This window comes from Sminthopsis crassicaudata, chromosome 3 (genome assembly GCF_048593235.1).
Source record: "Sminthopsis crassicaudata isolate SCR6 chromosome 3, ASM4859323v1, whole genome shotgun sequence".
Classification (NCBI taxonomy): Eukaryota; Metazoa; Chordata; class Mammalia; order Dasyuromorphia; family Dasyuridae; genus Sminthopsis; species Sminthopsis crassicaudata.
This window is the reverse complement of record NC_133619.1, coordinates 392,240,614-392,266,599: the sequence shown is the minus strand read 5'-3', so window position 1 is coordinate 392,266,599 and position 25,986 is coordinate 392,240,614. Positions and strand designations below refer to the sequence as shown.

Genomic DNA, 25,986 nt, shown 5'->3' with positions numbered 1-25,986 from the left:
CTCAGAAATAAAACAAGGTTTTTTTGGTTTGTTTGTTATTGTTTTTAATTTAGAATGGGTTTTGATTACTACAAAAGTAATAAGAGATATTGGATAGGAGAGCTTCAACTGAGTACATCAGAAGCTTTAACCCAATAAAGACCCAGAGAGAATAAAGAAGGAATAAGTAATATTATAGTCTATGAATGAGAATATGACACTCAGATAAGATAGGAAGGGAAGACAAATGGATAACAAAGTAAAGGAAAACTTGGGGAAAGGTTCAGTAAAATAAAATTACTACAATTGAGAAGCTGAAGAAAAAGAAGAAAGAAGATTGTGAACAGATTACTTAATTGAATAGGGAAAAGAGAAGTAGTATAAGTAAAACTAATCCTAGGGATAAAAGAAAAAGGAAAATAAACAAAATATGAGCCTAATAAATAAAATAAATGGCAATTAAACAACCTAATAAAAGAAAACAACAGCTAGAATTTATATAGTATTTAAAGTTATCATTTGATCTCCACAACATTTTGATTGACATGTTATTATTATCCCCATTTTACAGATATGGAAACTGAGGCTAGGAGATGGTTACGTGAGTTATCTAGGATCACATACCTAAAAAAGTGTCTGAGTCAGGATCTGAACTAAATAAGGTGTTCTTGACTCCAAAAGTCTAGCACTCTACCTATTGAGCCACCTGGTTATCTCAAAAAGTTGAGCAACAAAATCCAATATTCTACCAAACAAGAAAGAGACCTCTAAATTAAAAATATACATCTAAAATGAAAAAAAGCAAGAATACAATTTGCTATTTATCAGATTTATTTAAAAAAAAAAAAACTGAGCTGCAAAACACAAAGCAAGGATAAAAATCCACAATATTAAATGAGATAAACATGGAAAATATAAAGGAGCCAAGATCAACAACAAAAAGTATACTCAAAATGTCATACTATCTAAATTCATAAAAGTTCATTTAATTGCTTAAAACCATAGACAATAATGCAATTGTTGAAGCCCTTAATATTATTCTTCAAAGTTAGAAAATTTAATAGAAAGGAAGAAGGAAGAAGGAAGGAGGATAGAGCAGCAGCTGCTATAGCCTAGGACAGAACTTTGGGAAATACATGCATAGGAGAAAGACTGATGGAAAATTGCAAATATTTGATGGGGGGTGGGGAGGGGAAGAAGAGAAAGAGTGGAGAGTTAAAATCAGTTTAAAGAAAACGTTATCAAGAGATTCAACTAAGTCACATCACCCCCAGGCCATTTCATTACAAAATGGAAAATACCATCAAGGACAGTAAAGCCAGTAACCACACTTGCAGGTTAATCACAATCCCAGGTATATTCAGGAAAGAGATGAAAGGGAGGGGAGCTAGATGGCATAGTGGAAAAAACATCACCCCTGGAGTCAGAAGGACCCAAGTTCAAATCTGTCATATAATTGACACTCAATCACATAACCCCTAAATCACATTGCCCCCTTCAGCAAGTCACTTAACCCCAATTGCTGATAGAAAAAGAGAGGGAGAGAGAGATAGATGAATTAAACTATGCATATGCAAAGATTAAGAATCCCTGCTAGAAGAATCAAAAAAAAATCTCAGACCTCGTTTTTATTGAAAAAAATGATTGAAACTTTACTACATTTCTTTCCAAGGATGGAGAAACTAATGGAAAGGTAGTTTACCTCTTTGGAAACAGGTCAAAAACTATGCAATGCCCATAGTTAAGACATCCTTATTCCCAATTTTTCAAGTTGAAATAACAGATCATCACTCTCCTTTGTTAGGCTTCAAAAGGCTAAATGAGGTTTCCTGTAGCTTCAATTCACATCCCTCACAGTTTTATTTTACAGGTATATAAGGCTAATTAGATTTTGTAAATGCAAAGCCTCAACAGGAGATCCAATTTTCCTCCTTGTATTCACAGGGACTTGGAAGAAAAAGAAGACAAAACTAGAGAGATATATTTTCCTAAATTTCTAAAAGGATGCTCAAAGAATCAAAGGGTCAGAAGTTTGAAAAATACTTCCTATGTGAGTTGTATATTGTCCAAGAGAGCTGTTTGTCTAATTTGAACTTTTAAAATCTTACCATTACCTGGTAGTGATTCATATCAAGGTATTTCCCATGTTTAGTTGCTAATCCTAAATTTCTCCTCCCTTTCTCAAACCTTTCACAGTCAATATATTCATTACCTCAATTTCCTTTTCTCTCCTTCTTTTCTAAATTTGCAGTTTGACTTCTAATTTCATTAATCAACAGAAAGTTGACAATGATCCCTTAATGGCTATAATTAATGGTCTTTTCTCAATCTCCACACTTCCTTTTCTTTAAAATTTCTTTGCAGCATCTGATAGTGTTGATCACAATCTTCTCTAGGATACTCTCTCCTTCATAAGTTTTCAGCCACTGCCTTGTCCTGCCTCTCCTACTGATGATCTTAATTAGATTACCATCCACATCAAGCTCACTAACTGTACATATTACCAACTCTTTGAAAGTTCTAACCTGAGTACTCTTTTTTTTCTTCTATATTCTCTCAGCAGCTCCTAAAAGTTAATTTACTACCTCTATGTAAATAACTCCCAGATCTTCATTTCTGCTCCTAGACTTTCTTCTAATCTCCACTGCCTATTGGACATTTCTAATTATAGATATTACAAGCACTTCAAACACATGTTCCAAACAGTACCACTAAACATACCACCCTTAGTAAATTCCATGTTCCTGAGAGAATATTACCATCCTTCCAGAGTCACTCAGGTTTATTCTCACTTCACCCCAATATCATATCAGTTGACATTTCTATTTCCACATCTCTCATATATATCCCCTTGTATCTTATGGCTTCTCTCCATTCTCTCTACTTCATTATCTCTGGATAATTATACAAGATTCCCAATTGGTTTATCTGCCTCAATTCTCTTCTGCATCACCCATACAACCACCAAAGTGATTTTACTAAATTACCAATTTGACCAAGTCAACTTACTCAGATCTATGACCAAATATATATATGATCAAATATATATGACCAAATCTTTCTGCTTACCACTGAAAGATCTTCACAATCAAGTCTAGTCCTGGCTTTCCAAACTTATCACATAAGATTCTATTCCACACAGATATAATGGCATTTCTTGCCCTCCTGTAGTTTTTCATATGTGCCACTTTTTCTCTTATCTCTATGCCTTTACACCAGGTGTCCCCCAGTTCTGGAAGGTTGTCCATGCTTATTTCTAACTCTCATAATGCATGCTTCCTTTAAGGCTCAACTCAAGCCCAACCTTCTGAACTTAGTGTGCTAATTTGCCCCACCCTCAGCTATTAGTTCCTTCTCCTAACCATCTGACTTGAATAGACTTATATAAGTATGTATTATCTCTCCTATTAAAATGCAAGATCTTTTAGAAAAGATATTACTTCACTAGGAAATATAGGAATATGTGCACTTTTCCTTAAAATAGTCAATAGCATCTATTTAAAATCATCAGCAAGCATCATATGTAATGGGGATATACTGGAACCATTCCCAATAAAATCAGGAGTGAAATAAGGTTGCCAACTATCACCATTACAAAGAGATTAAAGGAATTAGAGTAGGTAATGAGGAAACCAAACTATCACTCTTTGCAGATGATATGATGGTATACTTAGAGAATCCTAAAGAATCAACTAAAAAACTTTTAGAAATAATCCAGGGTCAGCTAGATGGTGCAGAAGATAGAGCACCAGCCCTGAAGTTAAGAAGAACTGAGTTCAAATATGATCTCAGACACTAACATTTCCCAACTCTAATTCCCAACAAACTATTTTACTGGCCTAGAAATAATAACAACAAAATTCATATGGAAGAACAAAAGACCAAAAATTTCGAGGGAATTAATGGGAAAAAAAAAAAAAATGAAGGTGGCCTAGCTGTACCTGATCTAAAACTATATTATAATGCAGCAGTCATCAAAACCATGTGGTATTAACTAGTTGGTCAGTGGAATAGGTTAGGTTCACAGAACAAAATAGTCAATAACTATAGCAATCTAGTATTTGACAAACCCAAAGACCCCAATTTTTGGAATAAGAATTCCCTATCAGACAAAAACTGCTGAGAAAATTGGAAACTAGTATGGCAAAAGCTAGGCATTGACCCATAACACCGTATACCAAGACAAGCTCAAAGTGCATTCATGACCTAGATATAAAGAATCTAGATATTATAAATAAAAACATAGGATAGTTTACCTCTCAGATTTATGGAGAAGGAAGGAATTTGTGACCAAAGAAGAACTAGAGATCATTATTGTTCATAAAATGGATAATTTTGATTATATTAAGTTAAAAAGGTTTTGTACAAACAAAATTAATGCAGACAAGATTAAGAAGGAAGCAATAAACTGGGAAAATATTTTTACATTCAAAGGTTCTGATAAAGGCCTCATTTCCAAAATATATAGAGAATTGACTCAACTTTATAAGAATTCAAGCCATTTTCCAATTGAGAAATGAACAAAGGATATGAACAATTTTCAGATGAAGAATTTGAAACTATTTCTAGGGGCTCCAAATCACTACAGATCAGAAATGCAAATTAACACAACTTTGAGATACCACTACACACCTGTCAGATTGGCTAAGATAACAGGAAAAGAAAATGATGAATGTTGGAGGAGATGTGGGAAAACTGGGTCATTGATACATTGTTGGTGGAACTATGCACAGATTCAGCCATTCTGGAAAGCAATCTGGAACTAAGCTCAAAAAGCTATCAAACTGTGCATACTCTTTGATCTAGCAAGTGTTTCTACCAGGCCTATAGCCCAAAGAGATCTTAAAGGAAGGAAAGGAATCCATGTGTAAAAATGTTTGTAGCAGCCCTCTTTGTAGTGGCTAGAAACTGGAAACTGAGTGGATGCCCATCAATTGGAGAATGGCTGAATAAATCATGTATATGCTATGGAATATTACTGTTTTGTAATAAAGGACCAGGCAAGATGATTTCAGAAAGGCCTGGAAAGACTTACATGAACTAATGCTAAGTGAAATGAGCAGAACCAGGGGATCATTATACATAGCAACAATAAGACTTATATGATGATCAATTCTGATGGACATAGCTCTCTTCAACAATGAGATGATTCAAACCAATTCCAATTGTTCAGTGATGAAGAGACCCATCTACACCCAAAGAGAGGAATGTGGGAGCTGAGTGTGGATCGCAACAACGCATTTTCACTCTTTCTGTTGTTTGCTTGCATTTTGGTTTTTTTCCTAGTTTTTTTTTTCCTTCCTGGTCTGATTTTTCTTGTGCAGCAAGATAACTGTATAAATATGTATACATATGTAGGATTTACCATATATTTTAACATATTTAATATGTATTGGACTACCTGCCATCTAGGGAAGGGGGTGGGGGGAAAAGGGGGATAATTTGGAACAGAAAGCTTTGCAAGGGTCAATGCTGAAAAATTACACATTCATATGTTTTATAATAAAATGTTTTAATTTTTAAAAATAAAATTAAAAAGGACATTAAAAATAAAAAAGATACTGTTTTACTTTTATTTTCATCTTAGCCCTAACATAATTTCTTAATAAAAAATACTTATTGGCTTAGTAATTTAGTGGTTTGATTTTACTTATTAAAAACATGTTGCATCATTTTTTTCTCATCTGATTAAGTGATTCAAATATAAAAACTGTGCTGGGAGATTAGTGCTTGTTTTAAATGCTGATTGAGTTATTGTCTACAATATTGCCTAATACCAAGAAATTTTCGTTTTTAATAATTTTAGATTACAGATATTGAATCTTTCTAGACAATATAGTCTTTGTCCACATAGCAACAACACCATATCATCTTTAAAAGGTTACTTCTTTGTAGCTCAGTAATTTCTTAACTCTCAGGACTGCTATACACAAAGTGAGCTTTCAAAACACATCCGTTATGTAAAGATCTATATAATAAAAACATTACTTATAAAATATTATGATTGTTTCATTTTCACCATTTGCTCCCAGGAATAGGATGAAGAGAAGCACCGTTAACAACTTTATATCAATTTTCCAACTTAATGTTATCCACATTTAATTTAGGAGGGAAATACTTTTCTTATGAGGTCTTACACAGTTAAAATTTGTCCCAACAATCAGATGACAAAGTAAAATGCTATGTTGAAAAACATTTCAATGAAAATGTGCAGAATTTAAAATTCTGATAAACTCTACTGAGTTTCAGTTTTAGTTTTGGGCATCTAAGAAGGATTTGAATATCTCTAACTCAAGAAAAGAAAAAAAAAATTAAGTTAAACCAATCCTGACAGAAAAACAAAATGATGAAATTCTTCAGAATACAGCTCTAACCCACAAAATGAAACAAATGGAAATACTTTCTAGCTGCAATATACAGAAAGACAATAGATTTCAATAAAACAGGAGTCTTCAATCAAAACTAAAGAGCTTACATATTTCTGAATAATGTTAAATTAAACAAATAGACATAACAATAAAATCAGAGAATACAACAAATCATAAGAAATTATTTTTTATTTTTTAATAAATCTCTGGGAAACAAACTCTAATATCCAAGGATTTTTTAACAGTTTTTAAGAAAAGGTTTTCCTGAACACACATTTAAAATGTTTTAAAATTCACCCCGACATTAGATTTAACAGAAAACAAATCTTTTTAAAAATGTTTACAAGCGTCTCTTTCTTTCTCTCCCCAAAGCTATAGAAGAAAATCTAAATGAAATCTCAAATAAAGCCAACCACAAGTTCTAACTGCCATATAAACATTACCCTTTTCCAAACCCTATCAGAATTCAAAATGTACTTCAATTTTAAAAGCATGCACAACAGATTTCATTTCTTAATTTATGTTTGTTTTAACCAATGTGCACGTATAAAAATTATTTTAAAAGAGGAAGAAAATGATTTGATAAACAGAAAACAATAACTTAAGGAACTTACGCTGAATATGAATGAACTGTTTTGGCTGTTTAAACTCTCCTTTGTACAGGCGATTATAATAGATGACGTTGCTTTCTGCCTCAGGAACTGGAATGACCATGCTCTCTTTCTTTTCTCTAAACACTTGCTGGGCTGAAATTGCTCGCTGTAAATGGTGTTCCTGTAAAATGTAAAGTGAGTTAATTGAAGTTGTGTTAATAATCAAAATTCAATATATACCTATGTTTAACATTTGTTTTTGTACTATTGTGTGCCAATAGTTTTAAAGAACTTAAATAACCAAAGCTTGAATTTTTTTCTGTCACTAATCATCAGAGAACACAAGGCAAATCATTAAAAAATTTAATATCATTAATGCATTAAAAAAAAATAATAACTTTCAGACTATAGCCAAGGATCAGAATACATTCAGTTATCTCCTATGTCTTTTATTTTAAACTAAGAACTAAATAATGAAAACTGATAGCTACTAAAGAAGAGTTATTGGGGTAAAACTCAAACACAAATGAATTTTTGCAAACCAAATGTTCACTTAGAAAAACAAGAATCAACATTATCATATTTTGTATTATATTTTCCTTTCTTTTACTGAATATTCCCTATTTAATTTTAATCTAGTTCAGATCTCATTTAGTAATTCTGCAGGTCTCTCAAAACCCACTTAAGTGACACTTCTGAAATAAAAGATGCTAATCTTCCAGAGATTCAATTATGTTCACTATTCCTAAAGTAAATTAGACTTTTGAAAACAAACAAAGACTGATAAGTCTTTTTTTATCAGGTTAACCCTGAGTTTAAAAAAAAAAAAAAATCATGACTACAAACAATAGTTGCAATTCCTTTTTTGGAGGAGAGAAAGGGGGATCATAATTAAATGACTTGCCCATGGTCACACAACTAGTAAATGTCAAGTATCTGAAAACACATTTGAATTCAGATCCTCCTGACTACAGGGGTCTATCTACTACACCATCTAGCTACCCCAAGTAGATGCATTTCCACAGATTGTGGCTAATATTTAATTTAGATCTCCTTTACAGGTTGTTCATCTATCCATTATTATTTGTATTTTTTCTCTTTATATTTATCATGTATGTATTTATATGTTTTTGAAGTCTCCTAAATTAGATAGAATACAAGCTCCTAGAGAGTAGGAATTGTTTCATTTGTTATATTTGTACCCGCATTGCCTAGCATAGTGCCAAGCAGAGTAGGTCCTTAAGGAATACTGGCTGATTTATTGAACAAGCATCTAAATAAAGAATTCCATAAAAGAAATATATGAGCAAAAAAAAGGGGGGGAAGAGGGGAACAAAGGGCAGATGGTTAAGTGAAAACAAGGGAGAAATTATAGACTTTAAGTTCTTTTCCAACAGTTTCCTTGATTACAAAGAAGAAAAGAATCCCAGAACACTAGTCAAACCTTCTAGGACACCTATTTGGAGGGACATGAACAAGAGTTACAAAGGATGAGCAAGAATGGGTTGCAATGTACATTTTGGAGGGAACATCTATACTGATGACATTACTGGTCAGAATGTCCAGAACAAAACTGAGTTTTATTTGAATAAGGCAGATTATGCAAAAAAAATTTAAGGCCAAAACTTAGGGGAAATCAATGCAAGCAACTGGTTTAGTCATAATCAATAAGCATTCATAAGGTACCTACTATGTGCCAGGGCACTGTGATAGGAGATAGGGATATAATGCCCTCAAGGAAATGGTATATTCTAACGGAGAAAACAAATGTACATATCTCAGTATGTATAAAATAAATGCAATGTAACTTTAAAAATAGGTACTAGCAGCTGGGAATCAGAAGAAACCTCAAGTAGATGGGCTTTAAAGGAAGCTAAAAGAGTAAGATGAGAAGGAAGATGAAAAATGAAATATTATGTGTGAGCAACAGCAAAAAGTCAAGATAGGCCAGATCAGAGATTCTAAGAAGTTTGAAAAATTAGGCTGGAGTCAGGTTACAAAGAATTATGAGAGTCCTCAACTAAATAAACTGACAACTAAATTGACTGACTATGGACAATATAAGCCAGCAGTATTCCAAAAAAAAAAAAGAAAAGAAAAAGAAAAAGAAAAAACCTATCAGCAAAAGAGGGGAGGGAGGGAAAGGAGAAAGGAGTTACAAAACTACTAATTTGAGGAATGTAAATCTCTGTAAAAGCATGCCATACACATCAAACTGATAAAAATAAAAATATTGAAAGGTCTGTGGGAAACAGGCCCATTAATACATTTAAAACACAGTTTCCTTGAAATCTATGTAAACAGATACCTAGATGAAACAGTATATAATCTTCAACCTGGAGTCAGGAAAACCTAAGTTCAAATCCTGCCTCAGCCACAAGTAACTGTATAACTCTGGAGCAAATCACTCAACTATCCCATCTCTTTACCTTCCTTGCTTTCTTCATCTGTAGAATTAGGCTAATTTCCAGCACTTACCTACCAAGACTGTTGTGAGCACCAAATGTTACAACACATATAAGGTACTTTACAAATCTTAAAGTGTTAAATAAAACTGGGATTTGAATCTAAGCACTATGACTTCAAATACAGGTTAGTGAATTGTACTTCCTATCATTCCTAAATGAAGAGAAAAAATAAAAACTAAAACACCTTTGAAATTATAATTAACAAGGGAAAGAGTGAAAAGACTTGAAATTAAGTCCACATTTGCTAAAATATGCTAAATTTAACATTGCTAATTAAACCAAGTTAATTTTAACATAATAGTAATTTCTCATTGATGTGATGGGTAAAACAATATTAGAAACAAGAAAATGAAATCATTTTATCAAAGGAGTGTTTCAAATTCTGGAATACTTTAAGATCCTGGATAGCTCAAACAATTTTTGGGAAAAGCTATTATAAGCAAAAACAGTATTTTGTCACATACTCTCAACCAACTAGATAGTACAGTAGACAGAGTGCTAAGCTTGGGGACAAGAAAACTCATTTTTCTGAGTTCAAATCTGGTCTCAGACACTTACTAGTTGTATAATACTAAGCAAATCACTTAAACGTGTTTGCCACAATTTCCTCAACTATAAAATCAATTGGAGAAGGAAATGGCAAACCACTCCACTATCTTTGCCAAGAAAACTTCAAATCAGATCACAATGAGTCGACACAACTGGATAACAAATATTCTCAAGTTTAATACCTATTATCAAGTAATTAATGAATTTTATTGAGCTTCAGAGCCCAAAACATTACATCTAAGTGCCAGTTTAGCTAAAAACCTTATTTTGGCACCTCTTCATTAGGTTTACTACCACTATAGATAATACAGTAATCTATATAACTCAGAACTAGACACTTCAAAAACTACCCACTTACAACTACTTTGACAAGCAATAACAGTTATGATAAGTGTACAATAAAGCACAAGAAAAGAGCAAAACTAGAGGGAAAAAATAAGGCATGAATAATTGCAACAGCAACTAAACAGTTTTGCAGAGGACTTTATGTGCATTATCTTACTGCGTCCTTAATAAGCATAAGCAACAAGAATCACAAATGCTATATCTACTATTCTCCACTATTAAAAACCAGGGAAACAAAACACAATATAAGCTCAAATAGATTAAATCTTATCAAATAGCACATATCCAAAATGCTAGAATCTGAACCCATGCCTTTTTTGTACTAAATTCACTCTTCTCCATTACACCATGTATATTAGTTCAAAACTATTCTTAATATGATACAAAATGCTTTACCTAAAAATAAAGAATAACTCTCCTCATCTATGTTGAAGTTTAAGGGAAAATAATATATTTTAAATATCAGTTCATAAAGATATGTGATCTTTTCTTAAATTTCAAAAAAAATTATGAAAAAACAAATAACTTCAGAAAAATTCTGCTAACCTACAATCTAGGTATTTGGATTAGAAATACTTTGGGATGATCACAACACATTAAAGTCAAAAGTCTACTACAATTAACTCAATAGAAGAACCAGAAACTTCAAATAAAAAAATATTAGAGTTGCATCACAATGTTTGGCTAAAAACTATTCAGTCAACAAATATTGTAACACAATTTTTCGCTAATGAATTAGTAGGAGTCAAGGAAGGTTCTTTTTAAAAAACTACCCGGTCCTTTTTGAAGTGGCAAGGATCTGGAAACTGAATGGATGAATGAGTTGGAAAATGGCTCAATAAATTATGGTATATGAATGGATGAAATATTATTGTTTTATAAGAAATGATCAACAAGACTATTTCAGAAAGGCCTAAAAAGACTTGCATGAACTGATGATGCTAAGTGAAGTTAGCAGAATCAGGAGATCATTATATACAGCAACAAGTTTAAGCAATGATCAATTATGATGGACTTAGCTCTTTTCAATAATGAAGTCAATTCCAACAGACTTGTGATGGAGAGAACCATTTGCATCCAGAAAGAAGAGTATCGAAAGTATTTTCACCTCTTTTGCTGTTGTTTACTTTTTGTTTTCTTTCTCATTCTTTTCCTTTTTGATCTGATTTTTCTTGTGTACCATAGTAATTATGGAAATATGTAAAGAAAAATTGCACATGTTTAACATATATTTGATTATTTGCTGTCTAGGTGAGAGAGTGGTGGGGAGGGAGAAAAATTTGAAACCACAAGATTTAGCAAGGGTAAATAATGAATAAAGAATGAAATCATAAATAAATTGGAGGAACATGGGATGGTTTACCTCTCAGACTTGTGGAGGAGGAAGGAGTTTGTGTCCAAGGGAGAACTAGAGACCATTATTGATCACAAAATAGAAAACTAACTTTGCATATATTTTTAAAATAAAAAGCTATTATTTAAAAAGTAAAATAAATAAAATTAAAAAGCTACCACTGGGGGCAGAGCCAAGGCAACAGTAGAGGCAGAAGCAACCCAGACTAACTCTTCCAACATTCCCCTTTAAATAACTTTTAAAAAACTTGTCAAATCAAATTCTGGAGCAAAAGCACAGCCAAACAGTCAGCATGAAACGTTTTTAAAACACAAAATAACTTAGAAGACTAAGAGGAAAGATTCATGACACCAAAATAGAAGGTAGTGCCAGCACTAGTGATGGATCATGGAGTTAGTGAGATCATCAAAAGCACCTTCACAACCTTTCAGCCTGGAGGTATTTCAGGGCCAACGGAAAACATTAATGCTTCCCTGAGCAGGAGAGCAGGAGAGCAGGACCTCAGTACCTGGAGAAATAACAATGCAGACTAGAAGAGTAGCAACCACACCTTTCTTGGCGTCACACTATCTTGGAAAACCCAAAAACTTATATAACCCCAGACTTAGATATGAAAACAAATTGTATGAAAAAAAGCCTGAATCTTGGAACAATGCCTCCTCACCCCCTGGTGATCAGAACCCATCTCTAAAAGTTCAGTCAAAAAACAGACTGGAACAATAAATAAAAAAAAGGAATAGAACTACAAAAAGGTAGTATGATGATAAGAAAGATCAAGACACAAATTCAGAAGACAACTATGCAAAAATAGTATATAAACAAAGCCTAGGAAGAAAAAACTGCAAATTGGACACAAGCTCAACAAGAATTCCTGAAAGGGCTTTTAAAAAGACATGAATGGCAGAGAAAAACTGGAAAAAAATGATGCAAGAAAACAATAAAAGAAAATTAATAGTTTTTTAAAAGAAGCATACAAAAATTCCTAAAGAAAATAGCTTCTTTAAAAAAAAAAAAAAAAAAAAAATCAAATGGGAGCAGCTAGGTGGCACAGTGGCTAGATAGAGCACCACCCCTGAAGTCAGGAAGACCTGAGCTCAAATCTGACCTCAGACACTTAACATTTCCTATCAGTGTAACCCTGGGTAAGTCACTTAATCCCAATTGCCTCAGGGGGAAAAAAAATCAAGCAGACAAGTGAAACTTTAATGATTCCATGAGACATCAAGAAACAATAAAACAAACCAGAAGAATGAAAAAACCGAGAAGAAAAAGTGAATTTAAAAAAACAAAACAAGTGACCTAAAAAAAAAAAAAAAAAAAAAAAAAAAGAGAAACAATTTAAAAATTATTGGACTACCTAAAACATATCTTTTTTTTGTTTAAAAACAAACCAAAAGAGAGAGAGAGATAGAGAGAGAGAGAGAGAAAGCCTAGACTTAGTATTTCAAGAAACAGTATTTCAAAGGCAACTTGCCCCCTTACCTCAGAAACAGAGAGTAAAATAGAAATAGAAAGAATCCACCAATTACTACCTCGAAGAGATTCCAAGATGAAAAATCCCAGGAATGTCAGTCAAATTCCAGAGCTTCCAGGTCAAGGATAAATTATTTCAAGCAGCCATTCTTGAAATGAAACCATTCAAATATCAGTGGAACAGTCAAAATCATGCAAGATTTGGTAAGTTCTACAATAAAGGTGTAGAGGATTTGGAATATATTCCAAAAGGCAAAGGAGTTAATATTACAACCAAGAAAAATCTACAGAGGGCTTCCGAGAGCTAGGGCCTCGTAGTGGCTCCTCCTCCGAGAAGCCCCAGAACTTCACTGATTCAGCCCATACCCGAACAAGAAAACACTTAAAATACACTGGAGAAGTGTTCGTCCATCATTTGCTTGAAGTCTTTGAGTGAGAAGGAACAAACAGCTAAATAGTAATGAATATATGTTTGAATAATGCAGAACTCCTTTATTGTGAATTCTAAAATTATATGTTGCACTTAATGCAAACAAAAATTCAATTAATGTGACATGTGGAAATTAGCCCATGTTATTAACTGATGATAAATCATCAGTCTGTACTTGTTATCATTGAGCCTAGATGTGATGTGTCATTGTATACCATATTAGCAACAATTCTATTAATTTTTTCACAAAATTTATTTTAAATGGACAAAAGGAAGATTACTTCAGATGGCAACACTGCCAATACAAAGAAGAGACTCGTTATTATATTAGAACAAAAATTTGATGTAATCGAACAGCATGAACGTAGTAATTCTAAAATAGGAAGAGATATAGGAATGCCAGAATCTACAGTACGGAATATTATAAAACATGCAGATGAAATTTTAAAAAAAAAAGGCAAAGTTGCATTAACTTTTTGTGGTTTGCAAACAACTACGAGAAATAGAAATATTACAATGATAGAAATGGAGCGTCTTTTAGCTGTATAGATTGAAGATTGCAATAAAAAATGCATTCCTCTTACCAGAGCAGCTATTCAGACAAAAGCTTCAAGTTTATTTAAGGCAGTAAAAGAAAATGGAAATGAAATGGATAGTGAAGAAACTTTTGCTGCTAGCGTTGGTTGGTTTAATCACTTTAAAAATCTACTTCAATTGCATAATGCTAAAATTACTAGAGAGGCAGCCAGTGCAGATAAACACACCATAGTGTGGAAGCACCTTTTGCCATGCTCTGCAAATAGTAATTTTGAGAGTTTCCCTCCTCAAAAACAAACTGTTATAGAAGAAATAACAAATACTGGAAGAAAGTTTGGTTTTGATGAACTGAAAAATGGTGATGTCCGAGAATTACTCATTTCACACTCTGAAGAATTGACTGATAATGATCTTCATTTAGAACAACAAGCATTTGAAGAAGCCAACAATGACCTTAAAGAATCAGATAATAGGCAAATGAAGGAATTTACTCTCAAGGAATTTGAAAATCTCTTTCAAGCTGTAGAAGTCATGAAGCAAAAGATTATGAATGCTGATCCTAATGTCAGTCAAAGCATTCAGATTCGCCAAAATGTGGATAGAGCTCTCTGTACCTACAACATATGTATGAGGATTTAAAGAAAAAGACAATTCAACCTACTATGCTAAAATATATTAAACAAGAATAAAGACACTTTTGTCATATCATTGTAGGCTTATTTTTGAATTTAATATTCAGTGATTTTAAATTTTTCTTTTCTTATTCCTTTGAAACAAACTCAAATCAGAAATACGTTTTTCTTATTCTTTGCAGTTATATTAGATTAATAAACTGATTAAAAACTTATTAAAAAAAAAGAAAAATCTACAGAACAAAACTGAAAATATTCCTTCAGAAGAAAAAAAAAAGATATTTAATGAAGTGGAGGACTTTCAAGCATTCCTGAAGAAAAGACCAGAGCTGAACAGAAAATGTGACATTCAAATAGGAGATTCAAGAGAAAGCATAAAAATGTAAACTTGAAAGAGAATTCATAAGCAATTTACAATGGGTCCAATTGTTTGTATTCTACTCTCCCCTTCTCTCTATCCCATCCCCTCACTTAAATATAAAAATCTTTCTTACCCAGCTAGAAAACAGGAAGGGAAGGAGCTAAGGGAAAGGAATGGGGGTTATAAAAGGGGATGGAAGATTAAGGGAATCAATAATCATTTGAAAAATAGAATTTTAAAGGACAGGATAAAAAAAAGAATGATAAACAAAAGAAATGGGATTAAGGAAATTGTGAATATAAATGGGATGAACTCACTTATAAAACAAAAAGCAGTAGAATGGACAGCAGAAACAGAATCTAGCAATATGATGTTTACAAGAAACACATGTGAAACAGAAAGATACACAGCAAAAACAGTAAAATCTGTTATATTGAAGTGGAGGTTAGTTAGCAATCATGATCTCAGAGAAAGCAAAAGCAAAAAGCGGACCTGATTAAAAGAGATAATCATGAAAACTACATCTTGTTAAAATAGACAATGATGAAATACCAAAACTAAACACAAAATGGTAATACAAAACTAAACACAAATGGTACAGCACCCAAATTCTTAAAGACACCAACAAAATGAAGATAGCCAAAATTAGAAGGAAAGCAAGAAAACTGGGGAGAAGGGAAAGGGGAGAGGAAAGAAGTTTCTTTGATAAAGATCTCATTTCTCAAATACACACACACACACACACACACACAGAGAGAGAGAGAGAACTGATTCAAATTTATAAAAATAATACCTACTCCCCAAATAATAAATGGCCAAATGATATAAACAAGCAGTTTTCTGAAAATGAAATCAAAGCTATCTACAGTCATTTGAAAAATGCTATCTATAAATCATTATCGATTAGAGAAACAACTCTACTTTGTCTATCAGATTGGCTAACATGGCAGTCAAGGAAAATGACAAACGCTGAAAGAATATGAAAAAATTGGGACACTAATGAATTGTTAATAGAGTTATGAATTGGTTAAACCATTCTGAAGAACAATTTGGATCTATGTCCAATGGGCTATAAAATTTTGACCCAGCAATATTACTACTAGATCAAAATCTCAAAGAGATCAAAGAAAAAGGAAAGGATTGTAAAAGTATAAAAATATTTAGAGTAGCTCTTTTGTGATGACAAAGAATTGGACAGTAAGAGGATGCTTATCAATTGGGGAATAGCCAAACCAATTGTAATATATGATTATGATGGAATACTATCATGCTATAAGAAGTGACAAGGGGATGGTTTCAGAAAAACCTGGGAAGACTTTTATGAACTGATGCAGACTGGAAAAAATTATTGCATGACAATTATTCTGATCAATATAATGATCAGACAATTCTAAAAGACTTTAGATTTTTTTTTTTTTTAAAGGCAATTGGGGTTAAGTGATTTGCTTAGAATCAGGCAGCTAAAAAGAATTATTAAGTGTTTGAGGCCATATTTGAATTTGGGTCCTTCTGAGTTCAGGGCCAGTGTTCTATTCATTGCACCATCTAGCTGATTCTCTTGATTTAAAAAAAATATACACACACACACACACACACACACACACACACACACACACACACCACCTCTAGAGGAAGAACTGAACTGCGTGCAAATTGAAGCACAATTTTTTACTTTATTTTTCTTGCTTTTTTTTGCAACATGGAAAATATGGACATAAGTTTTATATGTTTCCACATGTGTAATTCAGATAATACTGCTTGCCTCTTCAATGAGTAGGGAAAAAGTTGGAAGAAGAAAATCTGAAAGTCAAAAAATGTTTTAACTGAATGTTAAAAAATAATTACATTTTTTGGAGGGTGTAGAAAAAAGACTTATCAAGAAACTAAAAAATTACATTTAATAAGCTGCCATAAAATGTTATTTATTGAATGCCATAATTTTATAATCAGAACTATCACAACAGTAACAGCCATCTTTGGTTGGTCTTTCTGCTTCAATTCTGTTCCCAGTATCTAATCTCCATTCACCTTTCAAATTAATCCTCCTAAAGTCATATTTGACCCTGTCACCTTCAATAAGGTCACCTCCCTGCTCTTCAATAAACTTCAGTGACTCCCTATCACCTCCACAATCAAATACAAAATCCTCTTTTTGACTTTCAAGGGCCTGGTTCTCCTCCTACTTTTTCAGACTTCTAATACCTTTCTCTAAAATCTCTCTTTTTCAGGGACACTGGTGGTCTTGTTGTTCTTCACACAAGCCACTCCATCTCCAGATTGAATATTTTCAATTGTTAGTTATACCCACCCCGAAAATACTTGCTTCCTCATCCCCATCTCCTGGTTTCCTTCAAGAATCAGCTAAAATTCTACCTATAATTTTGAACTCCCAGAGAAATGGAATTCACCCTAGTGCTCAAAACAGTGACCAACATGAATAAAAAAAGAACAAGTCAAAATAGTAACAAAACCCAACACCAGGGAAACATCCATAGTATAGATAGAGAAATAAAACCAGATACAGTAAGAAATAGTCAAAAAGGTAAAAACAAAAACAGGTCAAAAAGTAGCTTATCTAGAAGAATGATGGATAATTTTACAGTCTGATGAAGAAGCAAGCAGCCTTTCTTGCAAAGGATCACCCAGCCACCTGTGTCCTTGAATCTCATCATCTTTAAAGCCATAGGGTTATTAGAACTGGAAGGGACCTTATAAGTCATTTAGTTCAACCCCTTTTATTTTATAAGAGAGGAAACTGATGTCTAAAGAGTGACTTGTCCAAAGTCATACAGGAAGTAATTTGTCAAGTCTTCTAATTTCAAAATCAGCACTCTTTGCACTGACTCACACTCCTACAATATTAAAGACACTTTCACTTACCTCTCTTCCTTTTCCCAGCCAAGTGTCTAAAAAAGCTGTCTATACTGTTTGGCTCCTCTTCTTTATCATTCACTCACTTCCCAACCCCTTACAGCAATAAAAAGAAAAAAATGAATAACCATGATGTAAGATGAAAAAGCAGTGGATTTAACCTGCACTAAGTAATAATTAAGGATGACAGAAGTCTTCTTATCAAATAAAGCACAGACTAAATGCTTTATAAAGAAACTCACAGAATTATCAATCTAAAGTTATAAACATATATAGAGATATAGATATGTATATCTATATAAATATAGATATATAGAGAGATATATATTTCATACTCTGTAACACCCTTCTAACACCACCCCACCCTACCCTCAAAAGCAAACATGCTTTCCTAGACCATGGATGGTACCTGATGATCATTACTGAATCTACCTTCTACCTTTGTCAGGACCCCTTCCTTTTGTTCATTAATTGGCTTCTTAAACTTTTTCCACTCATGACCCCTTTTTGCCCAAGAAATTTTTGTGTAATACTGGGTATATGCATGTATAAAACTAATAATAAATCATAAATGAAATTATTTTAAAACAGTTCTTTGGTGGGTGGATATGTGTATATATATATATGTAAAATTTTACAATTTATTAAAGACAAAAGCAAATTTGCATGCTAATGAGAAGAATTCTTTACATAAAGAATTTTGGTGAACTATGTAGTAACTTTTTATTGTTGCCAAATTTTTTACAATCCCCACATTCAGTTACTTGACCCCATGTGGGGTGACCCACAGTTTAAGGAGAGATTTAGAAAGAAATATAAGCAATGAAAAAAAAAAAATAAGCCCTTTTTTAAAATCCAAAATTTTTTCTTTTCTCTGCTTTATTAGAACATTAAAGCTAAATATTAGAATATCACTTATTCAATTATAATGTTTTTATTTATTACTCCTACTATAAAAGCGTATTTTAGCTCTTTTCTTTCACTCTACTCTAGCTTAACTAATTTCAGGACCACTAGCCCTGCCATCTCCTTCCCCTCTAATCTCATCTCACTTTCTAGGTCTTTCTGTGTTATGTAATTGTACCTATTTTTTCATGTGCCGTCTCCCATTAGAACATAAGCGCCTTGAGATCAGGAACTTAGCTCAACTCGTGGAACAATCTATATTACTGACTTTCTCAAATCTTTCTCAGTTTTTCTATTTATATGTCCACCATTTAACATAGTATTTAGCACAAAGTATACAATAAATGCTTTTTCATTTATTTATTAACATGTTTTAATGGGTTAATCTGGAATATTATAAATTAAAGGGTTTTTTAAAAATACATCTCAAATTCCAAACAGTGATTTAAATTCTTACATGTGTATCTCCTAATACAATGCCCTTACACATAAAATTACCTTCTCCTATACAATGAAACTTGCATTACATTGAACCTACTAGTATATCATCAACTATGTAAGAAAGATATGTGAACTTCTCATATGCATTCTAACTCCATCTTGATTAAAGCAAAAAAAATAAGAGATGAAAAATAAGATCAGACTCTGACTGCTATATTTTCTAACCTAGAAAACCTGTCATAAATTTTTGTCATATTAGGTTATGAACAAATGATCAGAAAAAAGGGAATCTGCTATCTAACTGAAGAATCAAAGTTTCTTTTTGCAACAATTACAAGATTCTGTTCCTTGAAGAATTATATTTTGGTGGGGGGAATTACTAATCTTGCAATGACCCTCAAACTAAGGACGTATAGTTCTATGAAATTTGTTTTTAAAATAGCACTAAGGCTTTGAAGATATTCCAGCTGAGAGACAATACTTATTTAATCAGTTATCCCTTATGCTTCTGATTGTCACATCCTGTTACCACATGGAAGAAAACTGGCATAGCTCAGTCCTTGCTACTCTCCTAAGGAGAGTTATGTCAGGTACTATCACTTTGAAAACAACCAGAAGATAATGATTATATGCTTTCTAAAGTTAATTAAAATATTCATAACATATTCTTAAACAAATATTAGAAGTGTTTAATAGGCTGCAACTAAAAGTCAAATCATAAAAATAAAATAAAATCACTTTAGTCTACTATATTAGAGACTAAAAATGAAGTCTGCAGCTCCAGAAGACAACATGAGGACCAGTTTCTGTAAGTTACAGGAACATAGATTTCAGCACAGTACAAGGAAAAACCTAATAATTGTAACTTTCCAAAAAAGGAATATGCTGCCAATCTCTAAGAAATATTTTTAAAGTATTCATCATAACTCTTGGATAGGCCAAGCGAATATAATGAAGATGACAATACTCCCTAAACTAATCTATTTATTTAGTGCTATACCAATCAGACTTCCAAGAAACTATTTTAATAACCTAGAAAAAAAAAAAAAAAAAAAACAGAATTCATATGGAACAACAAAAGGTCGAGAATTTCAAGGGAAGTAATGAAAAAAAAATTAAGTGAAGGTGGTCTAGCTGTACCTGATCTATAACTGTATTACAAAGCAACAGTCACCAAACCCATTTGGTATTGGCTAAGAAATAGACTAGTTGATCAGTGGCATAGGTTAGGTTCACAGGGCAAGATAGTGAATAAAAATAGCAATCTAGTGTTTGACAAACCCAAAGATCCTAAATTTTGGGATAAGAATTCATTATTTGACAAAAACTGCTGGGAAAACTGGAAATTAGTATGGCAGAAACTAGGCATGGGCCCACATTTAACACCACATACTAAGATTAGATCAAAATGGGTCCAAGATTTAGGCATAAAGAATGAAATCATAAATAAATTGGAGGAACAGGGGATGGTTTACCTCTCAGACTTGTGGAGGAGGAAGGAGTTTGTGACCAAAGGAGAACTAGAGACCATTATTGATCACAAAATAGAAAATTTTTCTTACACCAAATTAAAAAGTTTCTGCACAAACAAAACTAATGCAAACAAGATCAGAAGGGAAGTGACAAATTGGGAAAACATTTTTACAGTTAAAGGTTCTGATAAAGGCCTCATCTCCAAAATATACAGAGAATTGACTTTAATTTATAAGAAATCAAGCCATTCTCCAATTGATAAATGGTCAAAAGGATATGAACAGACAATTTTCAGATGATGAAATTAAAACTATTTCCACTCATATGAAAGAGTGTTCCAAATCACTATTGATCAGAGAAATGCAAATTAAGACAACTATGAGATATCATTACACACCTGTCAGATTGGCTAAGATGACAGGAAAAAATAATGATGAATGTTGGAGGGGATGTGGGAAAACTGGGACACTGATACATTGTTGGTGGAGTTGTGAAAGAATCCAACCATTCTGGAGAGCAATCTGGAATTATGCCCAAAAAGTTATCAAAATGTGCATACCCTTTGACCCAGCCATACTACTACTGGGCTTATATCCCAAGAAAATACTAAAGAAGGGAAAGGGACCTGTATGTGCCAAAATGTTTGTGGCAGCCCTTTTCATAGTGGCTAGAAGCTGGAAGATGAATGGATGTCCATCAATTGGAGAATGGTTGTATATGAATGTTATGGAATATTATTGTTCTGTAAGAAATGACCAACAGGAGGAATACAGAGAGGCTTGGAGAGACTTACATCAACTGATGCTAAGTGAAACGAGCAGAACCAGAAGATCATTATACACTTCAACAATGATACTGTATGAGGATGTATTCTGATGGAAGTGGATATCTTCAACATAGAGAAGAGCTAATCCAATTCCAATTGATCAATGATGGACAGAATCAGCTACATCCAGAAAAGGAACACTGGGAAATGAGTATAAACTGTGAGCATTGTTTTGTTTTTGTTTTGTTTCTCTTCCCAGATTATTTTTACCTTGTGAATACAATCCTTCCTTTGCAACAACAACAACAACAACAACAAAATTCAGTTCTGCACATATATATTGTACCTAGGATATACTATAAGATATTTAATATGTATGGGAATGCCCGCCATCCAGGGGAGGGGGTGGAAGAAAGGAGGGGAAAAACTCGGAACAGAAGGGAGTACAAGGGATAATGTTGTAAAAAAAAAAAAAAAAAAAAAAAAAAAAAAAAAAAAAAAAAAAAAATTACCTATGCATTTGTACTGCCAAAGAATATGTTATAATTATAAAAATTAATAAAAAATACTTAATAAAAATATATATATTCATCATAATTCAGTGCTTTTATTATTTGTATTATGACTAAGTGCAAGACTCTATGTTAGTTAAGTTCTCAATCTCAAGAAGCTCATGTCCTACTGGAACATGGCAAATGAAAAAATAATGTTTGGCAAGACTACCAAATATTCAAATGGGTCTAATCTTGAAGACTACATGTTTCTTCCAACAATGCAGAGAATAAACAATTACACCTGCCCTTATTTTAAATCCAGTGATTGTTTGTATTATAAAATATTATAAAATAAAATACATATAATAAAATATAAAATGCTAATATAAAATAGTATCAACAAAAACCTTTTTTTTTTCAAAGATAAGATTTTGTTTCCAGAATAAATTTGAGGTCATTAAAAAGTCTATCAATTTCCTGAAGACAATTCAGCCTGCTCTCATTCTCCCATTTAATTGTAGACCTAATTAGATATACTGATAAGATACAAAAACAAAAACTGTTTCTGATTTCAACTTCTATACTGAATTATATAATTATAAATAATATTTATAGAACACTTTTAAGGCTTGAAAAGTGCTTTACAAATTTCATCTTTTTAAACCTATAACAACTCTGGAAAACAAGTGCTGTTATCTTACAGTTGAGAAAACTGTGAGAGATAAGTTAAATGACTTGATCACACAGCTCATAAATGACAGGACAGAGATGAATTCAGGTCTTCCTGACTCCAGATTCAGCATTCTATCCACTGGATTGTTCAGCTGAATTTAATGAAAAAATGATGAATAATACATAAATCATTTCCATTTGGAAAGTCAGAACTTGACTTTGTTGCAAATCTACTATTTTTTAAATTCATCTTTTGATAAGTTTATTAAAATTATTCAAAACTTCCTGAGCACTGACAACAGGGGAAAAGCAAGCACTTCACAGAGTAATCAAGAGCTGACTATGAAAAGCACAGGGAATCATATATACCGGCAATCTAGGCCTGTGACCAAAAATATATCCAAGAAAATTATCTATAACATCAATGGGAAGAAAAAAAAAAAAAAGACATTCAACAAGCTTGAATATTTTCAGGACTTTCTACAAACCTGAACTCAGTAGAAAATTTAACATATAAGAGCCAATATTCCAGATTAATTTTGAGGAATTTGATGTGGACAAATTGTTTATGTTTTGTACATGAAAATGTATGCCATATGTTAACAACTGACATCAGTAATTGGGTAGCTCAAAAGAAAAATTTATACAAATGAGGTGCAGAGGAAGAGTAGACACAGAGGCATTAGAGGGGGGAGGAGGGCTCATAGTTCTGAAAATCTACTCACATAGGGACTTGATTAAATAGGCAACATTACATATATACTATGAAGGGTATAGCACTCTCCAAAATCTATAAAGAAATAAGGGGAGAGAGAAATGTTTAAGAGAAGATGCAAAAGAAAGGGGTGAAGATAAGGGTAGGGGGAAGTTAAGTAATCAAGGCAAGCTAAAGAGTAGAAATTAAAGTGAAAGACAGCAGAGATAAGAAAGAAGAGACATGTATAAACACTGCCACAGATCAGGAGTTGAATTTATTAGGGAAAAAAAGTACAGCTAATAGTCATTCATCTTGGACACAATTAAGTTTGAAAATTCAATTGAGAGAGAAATTTATATATCAGTCATATTAATATTGTTTTAGATGCATGTTTACATATAGATAAATGCATGTGTGTATACATACATGTATTGAGTATATGTCGATACATATGCATGCTGCTCTGTATATGTCTAAGGGTCTGTGAATAGATATGAATGCATATCTATGTGTGTGTGTGTCAGTGTGTATATCTATTAAATATAGCTATGCTTAAGTACAGTCTACTTGGGAAAAGTGGGGAGGGAGTAAAAGAGGAAAAAAAAAGTTTAAAAAAGGCACAGTAGAAAACAAAAGAACAACCTACAAGAAAGTAAAGATGGTCACTCATGAATATTTCTTTTACTATTATATATCCTTTCTTGAACTGGAAATTCATTGTTATATTTTGCATCTTCCCTGACATTCTTCTGGACACGTGACAATATTCTGCTTTGTTTTGTTTTATTTTATTTTTATTTCCTGCCTATTTTGTATTAGATTAAAAAATAATAAATAATAAAATAATAATAAAGTTGGAAAAAAAGTTTAAAAAGCAGGGGAAAAAAGAGCTGATTACACATAAAAATATAAGTGGAATCTTTAAAAGGATAGACTAGGGGCAACTAGATGGCACAGTGAATAGAGCACCACTCTGAAGTCAGGAGGATCTGAGTTCAAATTCTACCTCACACACTTAATATTTCCTAGCTGTGTGAGCCTAGGCAAGTCACTTAATCCCAACTGCCTCAGCACAAAAAAAAAAAAAAGACTAAAAGTATGTGGCATTTAGAAATAATATTGAACTGTCATTTCAGGCCACCTAAAGTTTTTCATGTGAAAATGAATGAGAAGCAATGCTACAAGATCTGAAATAGCTTCTGTTCATTACTGTAGTGGGAAATGGTTGCACACCTTGATAAAAGGCCATCACTCAAAAACTATGTAGAAATCTTTCAAATGCAATAAATTCTGAGTTGTCCAGAGTGATTAGGAATACTAATTAATCAAGTAATCTATTTAAGAAAATTGCTGTAGAGCAATTAGTTGACCAATTTTCAGAGAATTAGGAATACCTTACAACTTTAAAGCTATACTATAACTTACTCTTTTTAATGATCTAGAAAGCATACCAACACAAAAATTAATTACCATAGTATTGCAGATATGAAAACAGTTAATTGCATTCCAAATGAGAAAATACTGAACATCAGTTATCAATATGTGACCCAATATTAAGCAATTCAATGATTTCTGCTAGTTCAATGAAGTATCAAATATAATTAATGTATTTTACACTTACCACTAAATAACTACACTTTAGGAAAGACATTGATAACCTGAAAAACATCCAGAAGAAGTAAAACAAAGATGGTAAAAATGTTGAAATTATTCCAGATGAGGATTAAGTGAATCAATTTTTGGGGAAAAAAAAGATCTGGGGTTTTAGAGGACTGCACAGTCAATATTAACCAACAGTGTGATCTCTCAGCAAAGAAAGATAAAATGCATTTGGAGAGCCATAACATTCAGGAATAAGAGAAGCCTATGCTACTCTGAGCACACTTTAGGAAGGAAAAGATAACCTTGAGATCATCCTAAGAAGAGCAAGAAAGATGAAGAAATTGGAGTGTTGTCTAAAGAAGAGCCAGGATAGCAATCAATAAGTATATGAAGATTTACCATGTAAAAGGAAAGAAAAATGGTAGAATTAGAAAGTAAAGTTGCCAAAAAAAAAAAAAAAAAAAAAACAAACAAACAGTTTTGGACTTGAAAATTCTTTGAGAACACAATGAATGATTTACCTGAGAGGCAATGTGATTCCACTTCACTGGTGGTGTCCAAGTAAAGATTTATGACCAATCTATATTGTAGACTTTTTTTTCAGGGATGGAGTCAATTGGCTTTAACCTCTTAGTCAACTCTGATGTTCCATATTAACAAGCTATTATACAATCTACTAAATAGTAGGCTTTGTAAAGGCAGGAATTGTTTCATCATGTTCTTTACATTTACAAGCAGAGTGTCTTATGCTAAGGAAGTCCTCAACAAATTTTAAATGATCAGAAAACTAGACTGGAAAGGAAATCCCAAATCTACAAAAGCTTTAATTCTATGTTTCCATGTAATATAGAGGATGACCCTGAGTTCTCTCTGTATCAACATACAAAATCATAATCTAACAAGCAGCAAAGGTTTTCATTATCTTCTGAAGGTTATCCAATTTAACCAAAGTTACATAAAGGTTCATTATTAAAA

At 32.6% G+C, this 25,986-nt stretch overlaps 1 protein-coding gene across 4 annotated transcripts in view; it reads right to left on the bottom strand.

Annotated features, from left to right (window-relative positions):
• EPC2 (enhancer of polycomb homolog 2) overlaps positions 1-25,986 on the bottom strand; it is a 160,436-nt gene that overhangs the window by 103,373 nt on the left and 31,077 nt on the right. For 3 of the 4 annotated variants that reach the window (XM_074302161.1, XM_074302162.1, XM_074302164.1), the window contains one exon: positions 6,962-7,121. In XM_074302161.1, the coding sequence (XP_074158262.1) occupies positions 6,962-7,121 (160 nt within the window). Of the gene's footprint in view, positions 1-6,961; positions 7,122-17,969; positions 18,057-25,986 lie in introns of all 4 variants that reach the window. The other variant, XM_074302163.1, reaches the window with a different exon arrangement.